The sequence below is a fragment of the Cricetulus griseus genome, chromosome 4, assembly GCF_003668045.3.
Source record: "Cricetulus griseus strain 17A/GY chromosome 4, alternate assembly CriGri-PICRH-1.0, whole genome shotgun sequence".
Taxonomy (NCBI): Eukaryota; Metazoa; Chordata; class Mammalia; order Rodentia; family Cricetidae; genus Cricetulus; species Cricetulus griseus.
The window spans coordinates 46,461,318-46,487,639 of NC_048597.1; the positions used below are offsets into that span (position 1 = coordinate 46,461,318).

At 39.8% G+C, this 26,322-nt stretch overlaps 1 protein-coding gene across 2 annotated transcripts in view; it reads right to left on the bottom strand.

Moving 5' to 3' along the window:
* The window catches only part of Ccdc191 (coiled-coil domain containing 191), a 68,150-nt gene that overhangs the window by 36,900 nt on the left and 4,928 nt on the right, over positions 1 to 26,322 (bottom strand). For both annotated transcript variants that reach the window (XM_027412648.2, XM_035444544.1), the window contains exons 3-7: positions 24,394 to 24,535; positions 19,465 to 19,602; positions 18,020 to 18,198; positions 16,428 to 16,651; positions 11,534 to 11,684 (exon numbers count right to left, since the gene is read on the bottom strand). In XM_027412648.2, the coding sequence (XP_027268449.1) occupies positions 11,534 to 11,684; positions 16,428 to 16,651; positions 18,020 to 18,198; positions 19,465 to 19,602; positions 24,394 to 24,535 (834 nt within the window). The remainder of the gene's footprint in view (positions 1 to 11,533; positions 11,685 to 16,427; positions 16,652 to 18,019; positions 18,199 to 19,464; positions 19,603 to 24,393; positions 24,536 to 26,322) is intronic.

Sequence of the window (26,322 nt, forward strand, 5' to 3'; positions counted from 1 at the left end):
GATCAATCTACTGTCAGTCCTAGCCTCAACACCAAGCGTATGCTATGTCACACTTTCCTATCTCTTCATATTAACTTCTGTCTTTCTTTTCTGCCTTTTCTCTGCTCACTCAGTACTTATTTCTTTCCCAGGTCCTATGGTCAACTCTTACCACAACTTTAATGCTCCTCCCACTATTCCAGAGCAAGCTGTGCATTCTTCAGCTAAGGCAGTTACCACTTCATGAAAAATCTCAAGTTTATTGACTTCCACGAGACCGTGGCACTCCCGAGAGACGGGAATAGGATCCTTAAGCGGGGACAACAAACCAGACAGGAGTGTAAGATCAAACAGAAAGCAATATCACAGGAAGTGGCTTATATGGGAAGGATGGGTTTCAAAGCCATCATCTTAATTCACTGCTTTCTTCTTTGTAAAAATACTTAGGGATGCTATTTCAGTATTTACTAAACACCTGGCACTGTGTTTCAGTTTGGGAACTCTAAACAAAGTTGTTGAGGAAACAATCTATACTTTTGGAAGGTTATAGGAAAACAGGAAACAGAAATAAAAGGCTGGGGCCAGTGAGATGCCTCCTGCAAGCCTGACAACCTGAGTTCCATTCTAGAACACCCAAAAGGACAGAACTGACCACACAAAATTGTTCTCAGTGCTACTTTGTTTTCTGTTGCTGTCATAAATGCCATGACTGAAAGCAACTTTGGGGAAGGAAGGGATTATGTGGGTTACGAGTTACAGTCCATCACCGAGGAAGCCAAGGCAGAAACTTGAGGCAGGAACAACCTAAACAAAGCCCTTATCCCCCTTATATCACTTCAAATGAGGGCACATTTTCTAGAATATCAACTCAAATACATGGGGGGGGATAAAAAGAGGAAAGAAAGGAGGTAGAAGAGGAAAAAGGAGGGGCTTGCTAGATACGGGATTTGCCTTCACCTATGACAAGGGGACACAAAAGGTGCTTCCTATTGTTATTTGTTTCTTTATCTTAAAGAATAAAGCATCTTAAAATAGTTTTTTTTAGATTTATTTATTTCTATGTGTGTGGGTGCTTTGCCTGCATGTATGTATGTTCATGAGGGTGCCTGGTGCCCAACGAGCTCAGAAGTAGAATCTGGACCCCCTGGGACAAGAATTAAGGATCATGGAGAAGCTACCATGTGGATACTGCGAACCAAACTGAGGTCCTCGGAAAGCACATGTTTTATGTGTATGGATGTTTTGCCTGCATGGATGTCTTTGTACCACTTGAGTGCCTGGTGTTTGTGGAGGCCAGAAGAGGGCATTGGATCTCCTGGAATGGGAGTTACAGATGGTTGTGTGCTACAGTCTAACCTGGGTCCTGTGGAAGAGCAAGCAGCCTGTGCTCTTACCTACTAACCATCTTTCCAGCTTGGGTTTTTTGTCTCTCTTGTCATAAAGTTCAAAGTAACTTCTATGTACTGTTACACTTTTAACTGTTCATTTACTCATGTATTTATTGATGCTAGAGATCAAACCCAGGGCTATGCACATAAGCAAATGATATACAGCTAGGCTACACCATCAGTCCTTTATTGTTTTATACATACTATTTTATTACTTCTTAGATCATTAGGATAAAATCAAAACTGTAAGTATTCTTAGGAGTCACCCCATTGAATTAAAACTTTAAGCAGACTAATGCTGGATGATTAAATTCACAAAGTAAAGCATTAGTGTTAATCCCAAGGCCAAAACTCAAACATTCTGGCATCCTGGTGACTCTAATATATTAGGTAATTAAGTCTACCCTAACCATGGAGGGCACATGCTCTGCTTTGAAACTGGAAGCAAACTACATATCTATCGTTTACCACACTAGACCAGCATCTGTTAGAAACTTACCTGAATTTAGGAGAGCAAAGCTGGAATTTATAAACTCTATAGTCAATATGTTCCTTTAGAGTCCCAGGGTTAAGACCCTGAGAGCAAAGGGTGGCTTTTAGGGGTCTGGAGTGGGTCCCACTGTGCAGAAGCTAACAACAGCACATCGACAGGCTCCTGGAATACTGCTTTACTGAGGTAAACATTCTACTGGGATTTTTTTTCCTGCTTACTCAAAAGCAATCTCATTAAAATTTAGATTAAAAATAAAGAATGAATTGAGGATAGCTGTTTAGTTATTCTTGATCCAGAGTGAACATTATTTAGGTAAACATGAGTCTGATAAATGTGCTTCAGGAAACACCAGAGAAAGGAATATACTTTAGTCCTCTCATTTAACTTAGAAGGGACAAGTGGCACACTTCCACCGATAGCATCTATTTGTTCCCTTCACTCTGACATGAGTCACTTTTCTTATTGCTGTGACAACATTCTTGGCAAAAGCAATTTAAGGGTTTATTTGGGTCCTAGGTCCAAGGGTATAGTTAATCATGGCAGGGAAAGGATGACAGCTACAATGGTCCAGCAGTAGTTGCAGTTAGGGGCAGTCAGCCACATTGTGCCCCCAGTCAGGAGGCAGGAAGGGATGGATACGATCTAAGCTGGCTTTCTCCATTTTGGTTGGGACAGCCCACAATGACTTCCTTCTTCTGGTAAACCCTCTCTGCAAACCCCCTCCCTGGTGTGTCTCCTAGGTGATTCTACATATAGACAAGGTGACAATGAGGATTAAATATCACCCTCTGCAGTCCCAGTAAATTGCCTGCTTCTGTGAATCAGTTCACAGTCTAGAACAGTGGTTCTCAGCCTTCCTAATGCTGAGACCCTTTAATACAGTTCCCCATGTTGCGGTGACCCCCCCACCATAAAATTATTTTGTTGCTACTTCATAACTAATTCTGCTACTGTTATGGATTGTAATGTAAATATCGGATATGCCACCCTCAAAGGAGTCGAGACCTACAGGTTGAGAAACACTAGTCTAGAACTACAACGGTGCTCCAGACCTTTGCTCTTCGTAACATGAGTTATTTAAAAGCACACTTGAGTTGGAAGAGGAGTGCATTCTGTTTGAGCCACGAGAATTCAAACTTTTAACTATATATCTAACCAACATGGCCTCTCTCCATTTCTTTCTTACTGTATTTGTCTCTGTATCTGGTTTTTCTGGCTGATGGTTTGCAAATAATAATCACACATTCTCCCCTAGCTTCTACTTTCTCTTTATCAAGCTGCAGTGATAGGCTTGGTATGGTAAATGAACCAGGGAAAATCACTGTGGGAATGAGCTGTACCTAAGTATGAATCTATAATAATTTTTCAAATACAATACTACAATGTGAGAGGAAGTTTTAAAGTGAAATGCTGTCTTCCCCTTAAAATCTTCCACAAGACAGCATTTGGTTTTTAAGGATTCCACTCAAGAGAAGAAATGACAGCCCACCCTGCTAAATTTATTACCTGCACTGGAGTTGCCCTCGTTCTGTTGGCAAGGAAAGCTCTTCCCTGAAGTGTAATCACACTGCTGTCACTGCAGATGATTGACACTAGGTGGAACAGCAATTTGCTATCTAATCTTCATTGTAATTCTAACCCTGTCACTAGAGATGCTTGTTCTGATTAATGAAGTGGGTAACTCATCAAAATTCTTCAGCTATTTCCCTTTTGTCAGAAAGCTCGCTGATAATTGCATCAAAATTCTCTGTCATGGAAAAATAAACAATGAATTGTAAAGAGGACAAAAATGTCAACAAGTTTACAATTTATTTTTGCTGAATGGGACTAACAGTGGTGCAACCAGTAGTCTAGGGGACTTGGCTGAGGTTCAAATGTCAGGAAGAAGGTTGCCCTCCCATGAACGCCCTAGGGACTCCTTTCTGCTCCCATTGTGAAAGGAACAGCTCTTCCATGCTGCAACTGGAAGAAATCTTCAATACCTTGCTTTCCTGCAGGGTCCACTGTTTGTAAGAAAAAGGCATACAGGCGCTACAAAGAAGCTGGGGCTTCAAAAGGATCTTTCCACAGCAACATGAGTCTGCAGCGGGAGGGACCACCTTGAATTCTGGAATGGAAAACAAGTGCCCTATGACTTGTCCTACAGTTCATCTTTTTGTCCCCACCCTTCAAAGAAAAGCTGTCAGATGCCATGGAAAACTCCAGAGGCCTAAAATCTGTACACCTCTACCAGGTGACATTTGTATATTCAATTTCATCCTTTCTTCTTTTAAACATATTTTTTACAATCCTTAGTTTCAGAAATTTAACAAGTGTATCCAAAAGGACAATCAAAGAATAAACCTTCACTCAACTTTACAACTTATCAACACTTTTGTCAATCATGGGCTCCGTCTGTCTTCCTGCACCTTTTCCCCCCCTACAGAGTTGAAAAATAAATACTAGACATCAGACACTGGGACATTTTACCCTTAAGTATGTCCATATGTATAGGTGACATAGGATGTTTGGTAAGTTCTTCATTCTGTTAAGAAGTCAAATCAACAACATTATATTGAATAGTTATTTTGTATTGCTCTAGAAGGACTATTTTTAGAAGCAATTGGTTAGCCTGACCACAATGTAGCTTACAGCCTGATCACTATAGGATAGGGCTCCTTTCCCAGCAGAGCCTGGACTACATCAGGATAGCACCATGTCTTTAGGGAAGACAGGCCGCTGCTCCTCATGGTCTTCTCATTCCCTTGGAGATGCCCTCATCCCTCCAACAGTCCCTACTTTCTGTTTCACGTTCTCCAGACCTGCACACTCACACACCTAAACTCTGCTAAGAGCACATCTGATCAGAGTGCATCAGGCACATGCTTGTTTCGGCTCCAGGGTGGTCCAACAATAAGACAATGAGTGATGCCACTGTCCTCACCCATAGGAGATTTTTATAAATATTCACCAGAAGAAATGTTTGAGAAAAAAATTTATTCTACTCTGTAAATTTTTATGGAGTGGCCTGGACTTACAGCATCGGCTTTCCCTTTAGTCTTTTTTAGAAGCAAGATTTAATCAGTATCTTTTTTTCAAAAAACAAAACCAACAACAACAAAACCAAACATATTGAAGAATAGGTATTGGTAGAGTGCCTGCCAGGAATGGATGAAGCACTGAGTTTGAGATCTAGCCCTGGGAACAAACATTGATGAAGAATAGGAACCTCTGGGCTTACAGCAGGCACCTTTAAAGGCCAAACACTGGCTCTACACTCTGGTCCCCTCATGAGAATGGGCAATTTGGGTTACTTATAGGGTGAGATGAGGAAAAATGACAAGAAGGAAAACTCCATGTCAAAACTGATAAAATTTTAGTGGGAAATTTTCTATAAAGTTGACTATATAAAAGTAATAAGTACATGTCTTCAACACTTTAGGAAATGTATTCCACACAATGCCTTTGGCAATGAACCTAGGGGGTGGGGGTTTCACCAATCCCCGCATGCTTCACATAGGTCTTGGCATCTCTCTCTACAGAGGAAGGACAGTGGCTGGTCACTTCAGATGGTTTTGCTTCAGTGCTCTGTAGGAATTCTGATAACAGTAAGATCTTTGGAAAGGAACCATGCTGTAAATGAGGTACTTAACTACAGTTTCCAGTATCCTGCCAAGAAAATGCTAGGCCCCCACCGGCCCCCATATTACCATGTTTTCTAGGTCTAGTTTAGGATGGATTTTGGAAGGCTCTATGCCACAGGCATAATATTAACGACGATTCCTGTGGGTCATTATTATCTTACCCTCTAGCATAAAAACCTAACCAAATACGAAAATCAAAACCTTCTCCCCAGAGAATGCAGATTTAGGCTAGTATCACCCTATGTTCCATTGTTCTCTGCCACTTTCCCAAGCAGAAGGGATCACAGAGTTTCTAATCTTATTACACAAAAATGTATTTCAGAATAGAGAATTAAGAAGGCACTTTCCAAACAATGTTAAGAATCTCATAGTTAATCCCATGTTGTTTCTGCTAATTAGCTATGACATGTGGATTGCTGAATCTCCCTAAGAAATTTCACTGCCAGATCAGAGAGAAAATACTGGAAAGTCGCTATCCAAAAACAAGTTCCTGATACGCTCAAGGGGAAACTGGCAGGAATGATGCAACACTGCACCTGAACACGTGCACTGGTAAGAGAGGCCAAAGTCTCTCAGAAGTCTATTAATTATATGGTCCACCAGCAATGGGGCAGCCAAGGCAAGTGGACTGCTTTGAGTGTGAGTCCAGCTTGGGTTACTTAGAAAGCTGCTGGTCAGTCTGACTATGGTGTGAAAATCTGTTTCCAAAAAAAAAAAAAAAAACAACAAAAACAAAAACAACAACAAAAAAAAAACCCAAAAAATCCAAAAAACCAAGACTAACTAACTAAATGGCTCAAATGAAATGTTAAGAATTTAGAGGTACAACTAAAATCCAGAATCAAAGCATAAAAAATGATAGAGACCTAAACTGGAGCAACTCCTAGAAAGTGATTCCTTAAAGTCTTCTTGATAATATTCTTTTTTTAAAAAATTATTTATTCAAATTTATTTTATGTGCATTAGTGTACAGATGTTAGATTCTCTGGAGCTGGAGTTACAGACAGTTGTGGGCTGCATGTGGGTGCTGGAAATTGAACCCAGGTCCTCTGGAAGAACAGCCAGTGTTCTTAATCACTAAGCCATCTCTCCAGCAACCCCCTGTCCCCGGGTGATATTTTATCTGTGTATTTCTATCAGGTTTGTGCTGTGAAACATTCTGAGCACACAGGCTGTTATCTCACCCTGTTATGAGTCAGAGGACATTTTCCTTGTTCACCTTGTGAAGGTAGCTTTGGGTTCCTTGAGAACCAGACCTGTACTGGAATTTAACAAAAGAATATCCTATTTCCAGCTATGTCTGTGTAAAAGTATGGGGAGTCAGGTAGGTAGATTTTTACTGTGTTTCAGAATACACTGCAGAAATACCACATTAGAGGTTTAAGACCTATATCCTAATAAATAATGCAGCCACATAGAAGGGGAAGAGAAGAACTTAAACAGTGTTAGAAAATAATATTTTGACTGAAAACTGTAAGGCTAAAAAAGTAAAAAATACACAAATATTGTATTGTAGTTAGACTTGCTCCCATAGTTGTTTGGGAGACAGAATTTACATAATCCAGGCTGACCTCTAACATACTACATAACAGGAAATGATCTTGACTTCCTGATTCTCCTACCTCACTTTCCTGGTTGAACATGTGTACCCCAACACACTCGGCTCTTGGCTTAGCAATTCTCAAACTACATTATAGCAAAGTAGGTCTGAACGACAAGTCAATAGGATGTATATAATGAGCCACCTTTCTTACTGTCAGGTTAAACTGTTACAATGTAGGGAGGGGCACCTGGGTTACATTAAAAACATCATTATGAATTCACAATGATTAATACAAATTTAGACAGTCCAGATTATAAATTACAAATACGGGGAAGGGGGAGGAATAACATAACTCCCATCCATCCCTACACTGTTGTACTTGAATTAGAGGTATTGGATTATGTATTTAATAAGTATGCAGATAGACAGAAAAAAACAGTATGAGCATGCATGGGTTAGTAGACAGGGATACATTTCCTATTTCTATGTGCCAAGAAGGGACAGAAACAACCCTCGTCCCTGGAAACAGCACAACAGCAGGGTTGGTTTCTAAAGATCATTCTCCCATAAAAGGAACCAGGATTCTATGTGCAAGTGTTGATTTCAGCACTATGGCAGAAAAAATATAAGATAAACCTGGAGCATCTTGTGGCACCATTAAAAAATGCTTGAAAAAGAATGGAAGTGTGCTGAAAGGACAGAGATGGAAACCTCTGCTACTTCAAAGGCCAAAGATGGGATACTTTAAGCTCCAAAATAAACAATAGCAAAACTCAGAGGAAAATAAATGTCGGGGAGCTCACACTGAATAAAGTTAATAACGACATACACCAAGTGGGTGATGTTCTAACAGGATCTCTCGCAATGGTAACAATTTCCTACACTGATCACTAGACTTGCTCAACACTGGAAAGGTCTGGTGACAAGGATTCAAACTGTATGGGTAATTTTTGTTACTTTTCTGTATACCAAAAGCAACCTTCAAAAATAGAACCTTAAGCAATAATGTATGAGCTAAAAAGAAAAAACAAAAATCTGTGGCAAAACAAGGACCATTCATTAGAATGTTGTCACTTTTACCTTCAAAATATACTGACATGTCCTTTTTAAACAAAGCAATCAGGTTTAGGTGGGCTGTTAGTTTTGTTATTGTTCCATTTAAAAACATTTATTATCCCTACAACACATTGGACAGGTTTTCTCTGTGTAACAGCTCTGGCTATTCCAGAACTCTTTGTAGACCAGGCTGTCCTGAACTCACAGAGATCCACCTGCCTCTGCCTCGAAAGTGCTGGGATTAAAGTACTGTGCCACCACCACCTGGGCAGGATTTTTTTTTTTAAACTGTAGAATAGAATCCACTGTAAATTTTAAATTAGGAGCTGGGCAGTGGTAACACATGCCTTTAATGCCAGCTCTCGGGAGGCAGAGCAGACAGATCTCTGAGTTCAAGGCCATCGTGGTCTACAGAGTGAGTTTCAGGAGAGCCAAGATTACACAGAGAAACCTAGTCTCTAAAAAACAAGAATTTTTTTTTAAAATTAGGTTTCTAAAGAACAGTATGCTTTCCTTGTGCTGCCTCAAGATGCCCCTGAATATCAGCTCTTTTCCTATTTTCTTGTATTATTTTTATGTGTATGAGTATATGTCTGTACAACACTTATAAGCCTGTGCCTGTGGAGGCCAGAATAGAGTGTGGGAGCCCCTGGAACTGGAGTTACAGACAGCTGTGTACCATGTGGGTGCTGAGAATTGAAGCTGGGTCCTCTGGTAGAGCAGTCCATGCTCTTAAACACTGAGCCATCTCTCCAGATCTCTTTTCATGTATATGTATATGTGTTGTAGCCTTGGCTGTCCTCTCCAGACCTCGTGTGTGTGTGTGTGTTGTGTGTGTGTGTGTGTGTGTGTGTGTGTGTGTGTGTGTGTGTGTGTGTGTGTGTGTGTGTGTGTGTGTGTGTGTAGCCCTGGATGCCCTAGAACTCAATAAGTACACCAGGCTTCCCTAACATTCAGGGATCAATCTGCCCTTGCTTCCCAAGTGCTGGGATAGGCATGAGGCACCATGCTTAGCCCATTTCCTATTTTTTTCTTAGCAATCTTTACTGTTGTTCTAGAAGCATACACTAATTACACCTATCTCTTGAAGGATACAGAATCTAAGAGTCCTTGTAAGTCTTTCTCAAATACTAGTCCTAACTCTTAACATTTCCTTCTAGTTCTGAAACTAAAACTCTTGATTAAATTTTTAATATTGGAATAATGACAACTTCCCATCCATCAAGGATGTCACCATAAAATATGTCCATCTTTTAATAACTCATGTTGACTACTTTTTTCCTTTTATCTTAGTTATCCATATCACAAGTTCCTGTTATTGATTTTCAGGGCCTTTATAAGTCTAATCCCATATTTATCAAGCTCCCTCAGCATCTTCCTACACTCTTTTCCCTTGTTAAATCCACTCATTTATGTATTCATCCTATTAAATTTCATGAATTTTAGCAATGCCTAAGGCCCTAGTGTAGGTGTTATGGGGGCTAGAAAATATACATATTTATCTTTTCTCATCCAACCATCTCATTTACAAATCTGCCAAGTAATTCATTTTATATGAAATGTTATAATCCCTAATTCATACTTTAATCAATTGTTCTTCATTGAAAAAGCTGTTTAGATAACCGGAGAAGTTGTTACGTTTTGAATCTGATGTCCCCAGAGGCCCATGGCTTGAATGCTTAGTCCATAGTTGGTGGTGCTATTTTGGGAGGTTCTGGAAATTTTGCGAGTGGGGGACCTAGATGAGGAAATAAGTCAGTAGGGGCAAGATGTTGAAGGTACATCTCTATCCCCTTTCCAGTTGGCTCTCTGTTTCCTGTCTTCTGTGATGGAAATAGCTGTCCTCTACCAAATGTTCCTGTTGCTATGGCATTCTACTGTAATGCCTGGGATCATGAACTGAGCTCTCTGAAGCCATCATTCAATCAAAGCCTTCCTTCTGCACATTTTCCTGTCAGGCACTTGGATCACAAAGTAACTGATATAGAACATATATGTTCGTCAATATAAAGTTAGTAATGGGTGCAAAGGACACAGGCTTCATTAAGTGGCACTAAGTAAACTTTCTAGAAAAGATTATTCAACCATCTACTATGCTTTGGGAATAAAAAGAAAAAATTAAAAGCTTTGAAAAATCATTAGTTATTGTTCCAATAAAAATTATTCTAAAGAAAGGAAAAGAAAGGAAAAATTAAAAGAGGATCAGTCAGTGAGAGAAGGGACACAAGTTATTTTCATGTTTGGATTTCAGATACAAAACAGGAAGTGACTGACTTGCTCTTGTGCCATCGGCATAACCCAGATATAAATGTCCTTAAGACCGTCAAAGTAGAATCCCAGTGCTCAAAGACAAAGGGCAGTAGTTAAAAGCTATCCCAGCACTGGGGAGGCAGAGGCAGTCAGATCTCTGGGAGTTTGAGGCCAGCCTGGACTACAGAGGGAGTTCCAGGACAGCCAGGGCTGCTACCCAGAGAAAGTCTGTCTCAAAATCAAGAAAGAAAAAGCTATTCCACAGATGTTATTGAGAAGGAATCTTAAGCATAGCTCTCACTTCTCTGGGATTTTACCTAACACCTCTGCAGATTGGAAGAACATCTTGGAAAAGGGACCTGATACACCTACCCATTACTGCCAGGTCAGCAGGCAGAAGGGTGGTGAGGCTGGTTTAGGTATTTAAGATGAACTTTCATGGACTTAGTCTCTGTCTCTGTCTCTCTCTCCCTCCCTCCCTCTCTTGTGGACTTAGCATTCTTGCTCTCATGGACTTAGCATTTTTTCCTCCTCCTCTTATACACTTAAGCATTCTCTCTTCCTCCCTCTTTCTCTCTGTGTTGATGGGGGATATCCATTTGTATGCTATGAATACATGTTTCTCTTATTAGTTGAAGAATAAAGCTGTTTCAGCCAATGGACAGGCAAGATGTAACCAGGAAGGAAGTATAGGTAGGGCTACCAGACAAGGAGAATTCGGGGAAGAGGAAAGCAGAGTTGCCAGACAAACGCCATGTAGTTGCCCAGGAAGTAAGAGACTTAGGCATTCTCCAGTAAGCCAAGACTATGTGGAGGTACATAGATTAATAGATATGGGTTAATAATTAAGAGAGAGCTGGCCAATAAGAAGCCTGAGCCAGGGGCCAATTAGTTTATAATTAATATAAACCTCTGTGTGTTTATTTGGGACTAAACAGCTGTGGGACTGAGCAGGACAGAAACTTCCATCTACACTATGTCTTATTTTTTTGAGATACGGCCCTCACCATGGAGTTCCAACTACACTTGAATTCACTATGTAGCCCAAGCTGGCTTTGAACATGTAGTGATCCTTCTGCCTCAGAAGAGATGAGAGGACAGGCATGACCCACCACACCCAGAACACTTTATTCCATCTCTGCTGGAGCTTCTTGTCATTTATGCTACAGGATGATGAATGGAGAGACACTGTAATTCTCACCTGGTGATTTTCCTTGAAAGTCCGGATTAGTAGCTCTCTCAGTTTTCTTTTTCTTTCTTTTGCAACTTTTTCCTCATTGAGATGAACGTGACTACTTTCCACCATTTTTTCTTCTGGATTCCTCTGAGAATCTTCTTGTCTTTTTTTTTCTCTATTAGTAACAATTTTTTAAAATAGTTACTACAGTTAATAATGAGTAATTATAGCCTACTGTATTGGAATGAACAAACACTGACTATTCCAGAGCAAGATGACAGAAAAAAATCTTAGTTTGCTATTTTGTAATATATAAACAAAATTGTTAAGTACTTTGACAAACAGCCCAGAAGATGCTTTAGTGAAGCATTTCTATTGTTCTATTGACTTTACTACTGACCTATACATTGATCAAAGTTTGTCAATATCTACAAAGTACTCTGTAATGTAGATGTGTTTTCTTTTTCCTTCTAAAAAATTTAGTGTGTGTGTGCGTGAGAGAGAGAGAGAGAGAGAGAGAGAGAGAGAGAGAGAGAGAGGCAAAGACAGAGACAGAGACCAACTTTGTGCGGGTTGGTTCTCTTCCTCTTGGTTTTGAGGCAGGGTCTCTCGTTTCTGCCACTGCATTTCTTATTCTCGGTATCTGTCCTATCTCTGTTACCCATCTTGCTGTAGGAGTGCTGGGATTAGAAATATCAAGTATGAAAATAAATATCAAGTATTTATTTTCTATAAAATACTATAGGACAAGGAATTAAAATCTTTTTATCTCCCCTCACCTTGTAAGACTTTTGTGCAGATATTTTAATACTACCCAACCAGTAAAGCCTTTGTTTACACTAGGTTCCGCTACTCTGTTCTAGGAGTTGATGGCCTAAAACGGTGACCCTTTCTCCTCTGGGCAGCAATTCCTCTTCCTTTCCTCTCTTCAGAACTACCCAGTTCAGTAAGATTGTGAGGCTGGAGCCCAGTCAATGGGGAAAAGACACTGCCACCAGTGTTAGAATAAAACACAAATGTACTTCCTGTTTGGTGTGTCCACTCTTCCAAGCAGACCCTCTTTCTTGACCAAGATTAAAGTTTGTCTTGTCCAGACACTTCAGTTGGAATGGTGGTCTCTTTCTATGGGATCCAGAACAACTTCTAACAGCATTAGGCTTTTTAGTTGGTTCTGGGGATTGAACTCGGGTTGTCAAGGCTTGTGAAATGCACCTTTTCCCTGGAGCCATCTCCCCGGCCTCTATCTCCTTTTGTTTGGGACAGGGTTTATCTGTAGCTTTGGAGGCTGTCCTGGAACTCAGACTGTAGACCAGGCTGGCCTCAAACTCATATAGATTAACCTGCCTCTGCCTCCCAAGTGCTGGGATTAAAGTGTACACCACCCCCACCCAGCTCCTCTATCTCTTTTTATTAGAGGGCTAAATGGATCCTTAAGTAAAAAAGGAACGAGATTCCTATCTTGAGCTTTAACAGGCTTTCTAGGAAGAAAAATTAATAGAATCAAAAATTACTAAGGACGGCTGGGTCTTGGTGGAGCACGCTTTTAATCCCAACACTCGGGAGGCAGAGGCAGGTGGATCTCTGTGAGTTCAAGGTCAGCCTCGTCTACAGAGTGAGTTCCAGGACAGGCTCCAAAACAATACAGAGAAACCCTGTCTCAAAAAACAAACAAAAAAATTGCTAAGGATAGAACAGAATCTAGAGAATCTTCCAAGCCTCCATTCCCTTTCCTCCTGCAGGCCATCCTCCTTCACTTACCAACTCAAGTGTGCTTGGAGATATGCCTGCCCTTCTTTTGAGACTGTCTCATGTAGCCCAGGCTGTCCTTGAACTCCCAATCCTCCTGCCTCCATTTCCCAAGTGGGGAATGACAGGCATGTGCCACTACTTTTATGTGGAGCTGGGGATCAAACCCAGGGTTTTGTGCATGTTAGGCCAGCATTCTACCAACTGAGCTACCCCCAGCTCCCAATATTGTCTTTTTATCAGAGCTAATTACAGATGTATACTCACAAAGCATGTACCATGAATGATGCAAATACTGAGGATCCCAGATCAGCTATGAAAACTCAGGCAATCGCCTAGACTTTCAGGAACTTTATAGTTGTAGAAATTCAAGTTGAGAAGAGCCCAGAATACGGACACTGTGTCATTCATTTTAACATATCATATAGGGGACACATAATATTATGTCTTTTTATTGCTGATACTAGCCTGTTTTTACTGATTATCTAAGGCTGATTATCTACTGTAAGTCTATTTTATTTTCAAAATTATTTTTATTTATGTATCCGTGTGAGTGTATGGTACATGCGTGCAGGTGCCCTCAAAGGTCCAATGAAGGCATCAGCTCCTCTGGAGCTGGAGTTATAGTGGTTATACAGTGGATACTGGGGACTGAACTCCAGTCTTCTGTGAGACCAAGTACACTTGACTGCTGAGCCATCTCTCGATTGCCAAAGCTACTTTTTTCCCCCCTTTTATAATTAATAAATCTCTTTAAGAAAATACTTTATTCAGTAAAGCAAATTCAGGATAATTTACAAATAAGAAAAAAGAACAAAACCCATCAACAAGAAAATCTTACTGGATTGTGCCAAAATACTGGTTTTGCAATAATGTTATATTGGATGGGCCTAGTCATGTCATGGAGGGCTAAATACAGTTCTAGGACTTGGGGCAGAATGACAGATTGCAAATGCAAGGCCTTTGGTGAGACTGCAAGTACCACAAGCCAATAAATAGCACATGATAGAGTTCCAGAACAGGGGTCTGAGTTTTAAAATAGCACCAGGATATATATCTATCATGAAAATAATATATGCTTAATTGTGAAAATTGGAGAGGTAGAAAAGCTATTCATATTTCCTCACAGAAATAACATGTCAATCCTGCTTCATTGTACAATCATTATCTAATAATTTTGTATCATTATTGTTTATTACTATAAATAATGCTATTTTAGTTATGACTGCATAAAAATCTTTGTATTTCTGATCAGTTCTTAGGGCAATTTTCCTAGAACTAGAATTCCCAGGTCAAAGGAAAATACCACTTGATGACTCTTGTTATTTATTGCCAAATTGCTGTCTGTAAAGTTCAAATGAGTTCATCCACCTAAAAGCAGACCGTATTATCTGTGTCACTATAACCACGGGTAAGACTTAACTTAGATGGGAAATGACTAGCCAGTGAACATGTATTGAGTGCCCACTGTGAACTGAACAGAGCATCCTGCTACCATCAAATGTGACTTGTTTTCAGAATTTATTTTAGGTCAGCCTATTTTTTCCAGGCTCAGGAGCAATCTGAAGAGCAGGGTTGACCTTAGTGAGAACTCCCTAACATACTGTGATTGCTTTCTTCGAAGAGCAGCATTTAGAGGAGGCCTGAGCCTGGCACTTGAGTGAGTGGAGCATGAGTCCACTGCTGAGCTGTTTGAAACTGGGCAGAATGAGAGCAATCAAGAACACAGGGGGGAAACTGTGTAGGCTGATGGGGGTGGATGGATTACCTAATAGGTCTTTCTGGCTCTCTGTCTGAGTGTTCAGATACTTGAGTCACGTTGCTGGAAGATTTTTGCAGTCCATGCATCAGTGTTATTTCTCAGAATAAATACATTAGTTATTTCACTTGTGAAGCTCATTTTCTGTGTGAGGATGGATAGCATACTACATCCTGTGAGGGCTATTGTCATTTTCCTCTTATGTCAGATATTCTTTCCCTTTATCAGTAAAGCAATGACTTGTTGCATGATCATCAGAAAATAAGACCCTAGTGCAATTCACAGTAGTACAGGGGGCAATTACTAACCACACAAAAGGGGTAAGGAAATATATTCCACCTTTAAAAATCTTATGCAACCAAAGAAATACAAACCAGTTACTGCAATGCCTATTAAACATGAAAAAAAAAAAAACCTGGAAATGATAGTTCCCAGTACAGAGAAGAGTGTGGCAAACTGGTCCATAGCTGCTGACACTGTAAACAAGTGCAACCAATTTTCAAAGTATTTTGAAATGTTTCAAGAGTCACAAAAAGATCAACACATTTAACCCACTAATTACACTCATAAGGACTTATCCTAAAAATATAATTCAAGCCAGACAGTGGTAGTGCACACCTTTAATCCCAGCCCTTGGGAGGCAGAGGCAGGTGAATCTCTATGAGCTTGAGGTCAGCTGGTCTACAAAGTGAGTTCCAGGATAGCCAAAGCTACACAGAGAAACCATGTCTTGAAAACACAAGACATATATGTATATGTACATGTATATTATATATATTATATATGTAATTCAAAGGAATGACAATGCTCTAGGAATAAATATGCTTAGTGCATTATTATATTGGTATTTTTTAAAACAATTTATTTTTAATTATGTGTATGTGTGTGAATCTGTGTGGGTTTATGTGTGCAGTGCTTGTGGAGGCCAGAAGAGAGCATCAAAGTCCCTGGTGCTGATGTTACAGGTGGTTGTGAGCCACCGAAGGTAGTTTTGGGAAGGTGAACTCAGGTCCTCCAGAAAAACATAAACTGCTCTTAACCACTGAGCCATCTCTCTAGCCCAAATGGCAAGCCATTTTAAATAGCAAAGTGCTTAGCAATATAGGACAAGGCCATCATATGCTATGGTACAGCAAAGCAGTGGGATAATACATACATTCAGGACTCCAGGCATATTTGGTATGGCAAAATAATAAATTAAATGTACTTGATGGCTGTAATTAAGTATGTAAGGGGATCATGACCAGGAGAAAACATGGAAAATTAAAAGTGATTTGTTAAGATGGAGGAACAGTAGGTGTTTTTCTCTTTCGTGTTTAGTGTTTGCAGTGTTATAACATTTCTATTATTTGAGAATACTTCTGACGTTTGATTAACTAGACATCCTCCACAGTGCTCATCACACTGGCTTACATTTTCCATGCTTCTTCCACGGTGTGCCTTCTCTCCAGGATCTCCCTCCGCAGCTTTACCATCTCTCTCTGAATCCCCTCCTTCTCTTTCTTGGCCAGCAGAGCCTTCCTTCTCTTCTCTTCTTGCACTAGATACTGAGCCTCCAAGAAGGCTGCTTTCTTCAGGGCATTTTCCATTCTCTGCAACTCCAGTTGTTTCTCACGTTTTAAGCGATTTTCTTTTACCTTAGGAAAAAATCACAAGAAGAATGGATAGGCAAACATTTAGGACACTTTGAAATTCAGAATACAACCAGTTCGAAACATTCTCACCCAGAACCCCACTGTTTCATTTGCTTCCTGGGGAAAACCAATACAAACAAATGAAGAGGCCTCTCAGCATCCGGGGATGGATGGCCCGTGTGATAGAAAGCTGAGAGCAGTAAAGGGGTCCAAGCCCAAGCTCTAATCTTATTTAGAAATGATCTCCCATTCTCAAGCTTATCCTGTGTATATTCGAGACAATGTTCCCCCTAGGATCTGTACTTTAAAAATCATTTAGGAAAGAACAGTGATGCATTATGGTGGCTCACTCTGCAGGATAGGAGAATAATCCACTACCTTAAAGAACACTGCAAGGCTCTGCTCATTTCTGTCTTTATATAAGTATGCCAGTAATTGTGGCCATATTTGGAAACCAAAAGCAAGACTTTGTGGATAATTCTAGATAAGCACATTCATCTTTTTTCAACACCAGTTCTTCAGCTCCTGGCTCCCCTCTTAACTTTACCCTTTTTCATCCTCTAGTTGTGGTGAGACTTACAGGCAATAGGCATATGTCTTACCAAACCTTCTCTCCTTCCTTCTGTCAAACCAGGATCCTACTTTTCCCATTTTCCAACATTCCCATACTTTATTGGTTTAAAACAGTGTATTTTCAAGATGGGTAATTAGAAATTTAGTGTTGTAAAAAGACAGCCCACACATTTGTATACATTAGTGCCAATTCAGTCTTAGTCCTGGTCATATGGCAAAGACACAGTCATTCTGAGCTCCCAAAACTTCTTCACAAGGCATGGAGATCGCCTTTTCCTCTATTACCTACTATTCCTTTTGGAGGAAGGAAAGTTCCCATATGCCTTTCCAATTCAAACAGCTGAACTAGATTTAATTCAGATCTGTCCTCCTTTTCAAATTATAATCACAAAATGAGTGAATTTTAGTTGTCTAGAAAAGAATTATCCTTATAATATCCAGTAGAATATTCATGATAATATATTAATGTCACCATTCAAAGACCAAATTGGAGCAAATGCAATCTACATATTTATAATCGGAAGTGCCACGTTCACACTAATAAAGTTTAGTTCAGTACTCAACTGGTCAAAATCAATTACTCTAATTTTGGTTATTTCTTAAATAAATTGTTTCCTACTCTCAGTTTATGAGAATTATTTTTCTTCTGAAGTTCTTATATTTTATTTTTATTCTTCCTTACCAAACCACAGATGGCACCCTTTTCATAATAAAGCCTAAGTCTTTATTTAAGCTTATTAAATGTGTTACACAAAGACTGTTTCCTGTTATCCATTTTAATTTTGTTTTCCCTCCCACCTGCTTATGTCTCATCTCCATGGTAAGACGAGGATCCTTCTGCTGCCTCTTGCCTTGGTTTTCCTGCCTTCCAAGCTCTTCCACCATCTCAGGACCCACCACTTCTTTATGGAGCAGATGCTCTATAAATTTCTGAGCAGTGGCACTCTCCTCTTCTTCCTCCAAATAGCCACACAAATCTGAGAGTAAAAAACAACAAAAGGGGAATTTAAAATAATGTTTTATATTTACATTAGAAATACTGAAAAATACAAAGCTGAAATGGTTTGACAAGTAGGAACTGGCAATGCCAACTGGATGGAGTGTGGCCCTCAGCAATCACCTGCAGATAAAAGGGCAAAGCTCCATTCATCAGGAAAGGTCCTCACCAAGTCTCTAAGAACCTCTTCACAGCCAGATCTAAAGCGTAAACAACCTCAAAAATCCTTGCTTAAAAACAACCCTCAATTTCTGTCAGGATATATCTCAGTGGTATAGCTCTTACCCTACCATGTGTTAGCCCTGACTTTTATCCATTTTCTTCCGTTAGAAGCTGTAGAATGGCTATACTGTGGGAACATTTTATGATGTGTACATACTACACTTTTAAAGAAATTATTAAACTGCCATCCAAAGTGGAATGCAACTTTACATCCCACCAGTCCTGTGGGAGTGTCCCAACTCCTCCACATTGTTATCAGGCTGGGCATTTAATTTTTAAGCCAATATTTAATTTTAAGCCATTTGAACAATAATGAGTAGTAACTCTTTGTAGGTCTAGTGTGTGTTTGCCTAATGACTATAGACACTGACAAGTCAGATTAGGCAATATTAAATAGTCTTCTAGCATTCAGAGCTCGTGACTGTGATTCCCTAGCTGGGGATTTTTGTAACCCAGGCTGTCTGAATCAGGTGTGGAAAGTTGCCCTACTATAACTATGTTACCTCATCTTCAGAGGAAAACAAAAAGAAAATCAAAAACCCCCAAACCCTTAAGGTACAATAAAGGACCCCTTATAAGTCTGTTATTTAATTTGTCTGACAATTTGTATGAAGGAGGAAAAGGAAAAATCCTTAGAAAAGAAATAGCCTTTTTTATATGTGAAAATGAATCAAAGCATAAGAAGCATTTTATAATTATAAAATGATATGTGAATGTTTAAGTGTGTTCTCTGTCAAAGTAAATAGTTATCTAATGATATATGGGCAAGAGACACTTTTAATTGTTACATAAATTCATAGGCAAAATTATAAATAATGGAATACTTTAATTTTAAAAAGCAATAGGAACTTACTAATAAGGATATAGCAAAGGAGATTTATACTCAATCAAGAAAATTAAACTCACAAAGATAACCCAAACACACATAAGCCAAATGTATCATTTATTATTTAAAACAATAAAAACCACTTCTTAGAAACATTCATTAGATGTTAAAGCTTAGAAGAACCAGATAATTTCTTACCGTCAAACTTGTCATAGTTCATGTGGCCATGGGCATCTGGCACAGGAGGGCTGCTTAGCACGGCGTTTTCCCCTTCTCCATCACTTGCTAATTCTTGTTGAAGTTTGTTGTCTAACCAGTCATTAACTAGCTCCTGAGCTATCAGTAGAACAAAGACACCTTTTAGTATTACAGGGACTTACAGGCTTCCTTTATTTGCTTCATTCATTCATTCATTCATTCATTCATTCATTCATTCTTACTAGAACATCCATTATGTGACAAATATTATTTTATTAGGAATATAATAGGGAACAGAACTGGAAAGAGAAATGTTACCACCTTGAAGCTAACAGTCTAATCAAGGGAAAATGACAAAACAAATAAACAAGATAACAAATCAGGGAACCAAGAGATGGAGACTAAGTGTTTAAAAACTGTAAGAAGTGTTGTAGTTTTAAATGGGTGGTCGAATAGAATATATTGGGGCAAAGGAGGGAAGTGAATGCACCATATAATGTATAAGGAAATACTGTACCATGTGGGGGGGAGCAAGGTCAAAGGCCCTACTGCATGAGTGTCTAGAGGGCTGGAAAAGTAACTAGGAGGGCAGTGTGGCTGGAGAAATGAGGGACAGACAGATGAGAATGGAAGAGGTGACTTATAGGTCAGACTGAGGTCAAAAACCCCCAAACCCTTAAGGTACAATAAAGGACCCCTTATAAGTCTGTTATTTAATTTGTCTGACAATTTGTATGAAGGAAGAAAAGGAAAAATCCTTAGAAAAGAAATAGCCTTTTTTATATGTGAAAATGAATGTGGTTATTAACAAGGGAGGTCTTGCCCCTCATTTGAAATACAGTTATTTTTGGTTGCTACAAGAAGGGCAAGTGATAACATCGAAGCTATGATGCTGCTAAACACTCTGTTCACAAGATAGCTTCCACACAGCAAAAATACTCTGGCCTCAAATGTCAGAAGTCCTGGGATTAAGGGCTACCATGTCTGGCTTATTTTGTTTTTTAATTTATTGATTTTTAAATTTTCTTTAATTTTTATTTTTTTTAAATTCTATGTATGGGTGTTTGGCCAGCATGTGTACTGTGTAAGTGCCTGATGTCTGCAGAGGTGAGAAGAGGGCATCAGATATCCTGGAATTGAAATTTCAGACAGTTGTCAGCTGCCATGTGGGTGTTAGAAATTGAACATGGGTTCTCTGGAAGAACAGCCAATGCCCTTAACTGCTGAGCCATCTCTCCAGGGCAAGAGGTAACATATTTTAAGAGGATCACTTTGACTTCTCTGTTAAAATAGACTATATGGGGTAAGCAGAGAAGATGTTAACTGGGAGAATATGATAGACTGGTAAGGAGGTGACAATGGTTTGATCTCAGAGTTGAGCAACTAAAAATGGTTACAATCTAGAAAATTTTGAGATGAAGTTGACATGATTTGCTGATAAACAGGGAATGGGGAAAAAGAAATCTTCAGAGTTCTTTTTTTTTTCTTTTCTTTTTTCTTTTTCTTCTTCTTTTTTTTTTTTTTTTTTTTTTTTTTTTTTTTTTTTTTTTTTTTTTTTTTTGGTTTTTCGAGACAGGGTTTCTCTGGAGACTGTCCTGGAACTCTCTTTGAAGACCAGGCTGGCATCAAACTCACAAAGATCCGCCTGCCTCTGCCTCCCGAGTGCTGGGATTAAAGGTGTGTGCCACTACTGACTGGCATCTTCAGAGTTCTTAACTGAAATAATAGAGATGCATTTACTGAGAAGGGAATAGGACAGAGAAGCATCAGGTCTGGGGGAAGACTTAGGGATATCAGGTTGGATGTGCCTGAGATGACCAAATGGGAAGGTCAAGTTGATATTGGTGGCAATACTTGGGGTTTCATGGGATAGATCCAAACTGAAGAACCAGATGAGCATTGTCAGCATACAGGTGTGTCTGAAGCCTTAGAACCAGATGACATTAACAGATGAAGAAAGGAGGTAGAGATGAGTTAAAAACTGAAAACCTGAGGAAATCCACCTTTTAGGAGTTGAAGGGATAAGGCAGAACCAGGAAAGCTGAATAGCAAGGAGAGATCCCTGAGTTGAAAGGAAAGTCAGAGTGTAGTGTGCTGGAAGCCAACTTCCATTTCCATGGCATCATGAAAATCTCAGGGGCTGCAGAGATGGCTCAGTGGTTAAGAGAACTTGCTGCTGTTGCAGAGGACCTGGGTCAGTTCTCAGGACCCACATGCCAGCTCACAACCGTCTGTAACTCCAGTTCTAGAAGATTGACATCCTCATCTGGCCTCTGCTGGCAGCCATGTGCCATGTGGTGCAATAAACTCATGCAAGAATAAACAAGCCGACAAATAAATGAAAGAAAATGACATGTCAATATAGAAGAAATTATTTACGTTAGCATTATCTTCATCTAGGTCGTAGAAATTTCAAAGAAGAGAATCATCTACTTCAGCATTCACTTTACTATTATCTCATAGTTGTGATGTAATTAGGCATTTCTGTATATTACCTGAAGTTAAGAAATAGTATAGATAAAACAGCGGAAACCAAATGGTAATAGTGGCCCTTTATCTGTAGTTCCATTTTCCAGTTTTAGTTACCTAAGTCAACTGAAGTCCAAAAACATCACACAGAAAATTCCAGAAATAATTTCTAAGTTCTGAATGGCACTCAGTTTAAATAGCATAATAAAATCATGCTCTGTCTTATGCCACTCCACCTGGGATATGAGTCATTCCTTTGTCCAGCACATTTATACAAGTGACACTATCTGCTGTTAGTTAATAGATTAGTTGTCATCTCATTTATTAGACTGATTGCCTGCCACGATAATGTAGTGACAGTGTTCAAGGAACCCTCAGGTAATAGCCCAATGCTGTCTCCTTGCTTTGTCATTCACCTCACTTTGTCACGTCACTCAGGTACCATGTCATCACATATCATCACAAGAATGCAGTATAGTAAGACACTTTAAGAGAGATGACAGTCACATAAGTTAGAGTACTTATATAATTATTTGGTTTTATTATTTTATTATCAATCTCTGACTGTGATTAATTTATGAAGTCAATTTTGTCATGAGTATGTAAGTATATGGATAATATTGTAGGGCTTGGCACTGTCTACAGTTTCAGGCATCCACTAGGGGTCCTGGAAGGCACCTCAGGAGGACTACAGTAGAAACTAAGTATAACAAATAAGCTAAAACAGGCCAGAGAAAGGGAGGTGACAATCATTAACCTATGTACAACAAGTTGCGCCTTTATGTGTATAATTTGTATGTAAAACAATCCGGGTCTAACAAATGCCACTCACAGTAAGGGCTTACTAGGAAGTACTAAAAGAACAAGAAAGAGCACTTCCTTTGAAGTTACACTATACAGCTCCTCATGCTGCATGGGGAGAGTAAGCAGAAAAGCAGAGCTTTTCATGGCATGCTCTCCACGGCACTAGTTATGGTAGAATATTAGTGGAGCTGATGAGAAGGGAACAAAAACAGATCTTTGTAAAGCATGCTCTGCCCATACAACAACACAGGCAGGTGTGGACTAGTAGTTTCTCAGGACGTTAGGTGTTGTGGGGATAAAATACCTCCCCCCACCACAAGAGTCCACAAATGGAGTTAAGACAACATTTCTTCCAGATGTTGGGTTTCTGAGGGCTCTTAACATACATTGTGAATGAACTACTAACCCTGAGATGAACCATTATCACTTCTTACCTAACCCTCCAGCAGCTTCCCACTGCTTACTTTCCCTCACGCCCCACCCCCAACATTACATTCTTTCTATATTTAAATCTATATTACATTCATTCCCATCCTATTATGACCAGAATAAAATCCGTGTCATTTTATGTGATGTGTCTCCTGCTCACTCCTTCATGCTCGTGTCTACCGAAGCACCGGCCTCAAGGGTTTTCTTTTAGCTCCTCATGTACACCATGCTTGTCTGTACTTTAAGTTCTTGACACCACCTTGCCTTCTATCTGGAATGCTTTGCATAGTCCACTACCTGATAATTTGCTTTTAATTCTCTTCATTCCCACACTAGAGTGCTTACTCCATGGAAGCGCAGCTTTGCTTTCCTTGTTCAGAGTCAAAACTTATAGTGTCTAATACAGTGGGGCAAGACCTTAATACGCATGCATAGGATAAATGAAGAGACACATGAAATAAACAATCCAGACAGAGGCGGGCTTGCAGGGCATAGTACTCTGTCTTCCCCCTCCCCTGGAGAATCTCCTTCCCAGTCTCCTTTGCAGGTTCCACCCAATCCCTTGAATCCTAGGTGGTACAGTTCTTCAGGCACTCAGTAATCAAGATGGTGAATTCCAAATGTAGGGAACTTTGAGGAGACAAGGAGGTTCAAATGGTTTTGGAGCCTCTTACAGATCAAATTAACATGCCGCCATCTGTGCCATAGGACCAGGACCTTACACTACTCACCAGTTAACTATTCTATCAAATTGCTTCTGTCAGTGGCTGCTTCAAATTTAGGAAACAAAGTGGGCTTTAAATACAGCCTTGTGGGGCTTGGAGATGGCTCAGAGTTAAAAGTGTAGATTGCTCTTGCAAGGAACCCAAGTTTAGTTCCTAGCACCCACACCATGTGGCTCACAACCACCTGTGTCTCTAGCTGCAGGGAACCTGATACCTCTGGCTTCCTCTGGCATCTTCATAAACATGCAGACACCAGTATGAAGACACACACACACACACACACACACACACACACACACACACACACACACACACACACACACATTTACAGATGGCCTTACATGTAGTGATGGAGTTAGCTCCAGAATAAGCAGCTTCAGGACAGTGGAGAAGCAAAGGTTAAGAGTGAGGGGAAGAGTAGCTTTCATTCAGTGCTTTGCAGTGAATGCTGGACTATGCTTTAAGAACTGCTAACATCACATGAGCAAATGCATCCTCTCACCTTCTTCATAGACATCATCATGATACTCTGTTTGCTCACAGGTTCCCAGATCTACCGCGTGTCGCCAGAGCCTTCCAGGTAAATCTTCATTTCTGGTAGAATATGTATTTGAAATGGCAAATTCCGAAGCTTTCTCCACACTCTTCAAAATAAGAGGAAAAAAAAAAAAAACAGAAGAAATCCATCAGATGATAGTAACCTCATTCAGGGTTAGAGAATCCCAGAAGCTGCTTTTCTAACAGCTAGTACAATTCTTTAATTTGCCCATTTTTATTGGAACTCTAGGCAATATTTTAGTTTTTTATGTAATGTTGAATTAATTGAGCAGTTCACCAAGTTCTAACGGGCATTCCTGGTGTTTCTAAGAATGTTGTTTAGGCTTAAGTAAGTGGAAAACATGATTGATGAGAGGTGTTGGCCTAACAACCTGAGCTTCTTCCCCAAGCCCCACAAGGTGGCAGGAGAGAACTGACCTCCACACGTGTGCCATAGCATGTGTATATGTACACACATACATGTACATCTGTCTACACACAGACACACAGACACAGACACAGACACAGACAGACACACACACACACACACACACACACACACACACACACACACACGATAAAATGAATATTTATTTTTATTAGCATGTATTAATTGTCCAAAATAGTGGTTTCATTATGACACATTTAAACATATGTAATATATTTTGATCACATTCCTACTACCTCTTTTGTTCTCCTTTGGGTAACTTTTGTTTAGGGCATTAGCAATGGGTCCTGAATCCTGAATACTTTATTCTGAACAAACATCTGATATCAATTTCTGTGATACTAGGACTTGTAAGTAAACAGGAAGCACAGGCCAAGTTCTCAAATTACTATAGCTAAAAGGGACCACCAGTGTGTATTAGGCAAACCACAGGTTCAATAAAATTGAGATAGACAGCCACCACTTTAATCATTTAGTCTGTTTTAAATCAACAAGAGTTTAATAAAAACATGGCCAAATTCATAGGACTGGGGAAGGGAATGACGGAGTTGAGCAAAGTATCTTGGACTTTGGACAGAGTAGGGAACATTCTACTTCATAGGTGAACCCCTGCATCTGTGTCCCCACAAACCTGCATTCCCTGGTTCTTACTGAGTGCTCACTCTTCAGACTGGCACTGACAAATGACAACTCATGATTCAGTTCTTCAGGTGAAAACTTTGGAGTCATCCTTAACCTAAAATCAGACTCTCTGTCCTCCCCCTCCATCTCTCTCTCTCTTCCTTTTTCTTTCTCTCTCATTCCTGCCCTCCATCCTCATACAAGTTAGAGAATATTTTGATATATAAAGATAAATTATAAATCACAGAGTACTGAATTTAGTGCTAGCCAAGCACCTGCCTGATTCTAAGTGATTTCTCCTCCTTTGTGGATGCGCATCAGGGTTTGCTGGATTTCCTGTTTTACTACAGTATTCCACACAATTCTACTTTAGCAGCCCACTTAACCTAAACCATGTTGTACAGGATGTTTCATTACTTGAACCAAACGTTCTTAACCACCTCTCCACCATCATCATCCCGTTTCCATGTTTCATTCCTCTTACCCCACAACACTGAAATGGACCCAATCAAGTCTTTTAGTCATTGCTAGCCATTCTCTCCTCCATATCTATAAGACCTTGAAAGAGCACCTTCTCTTCCTTCCTACTCATGTGGATCTTCAGCTTCAGCTACTGTCTTATTCCCAAGTCCATGTCCCTTCACTTTTGCAGGATAATCCCCAAGCTTGGATACATTTAATACACCAGTTTTCTTTGTACCATAAAAAAATTATGGTTACCTACTTCAGGTAAATCCATGATGTAACCATGCAACCTTCCTTTTCTCTTATAAAGAGAGGCCCTTATCTACTTTTACCATCCTTCCCCTGAACATATTCTCAGTT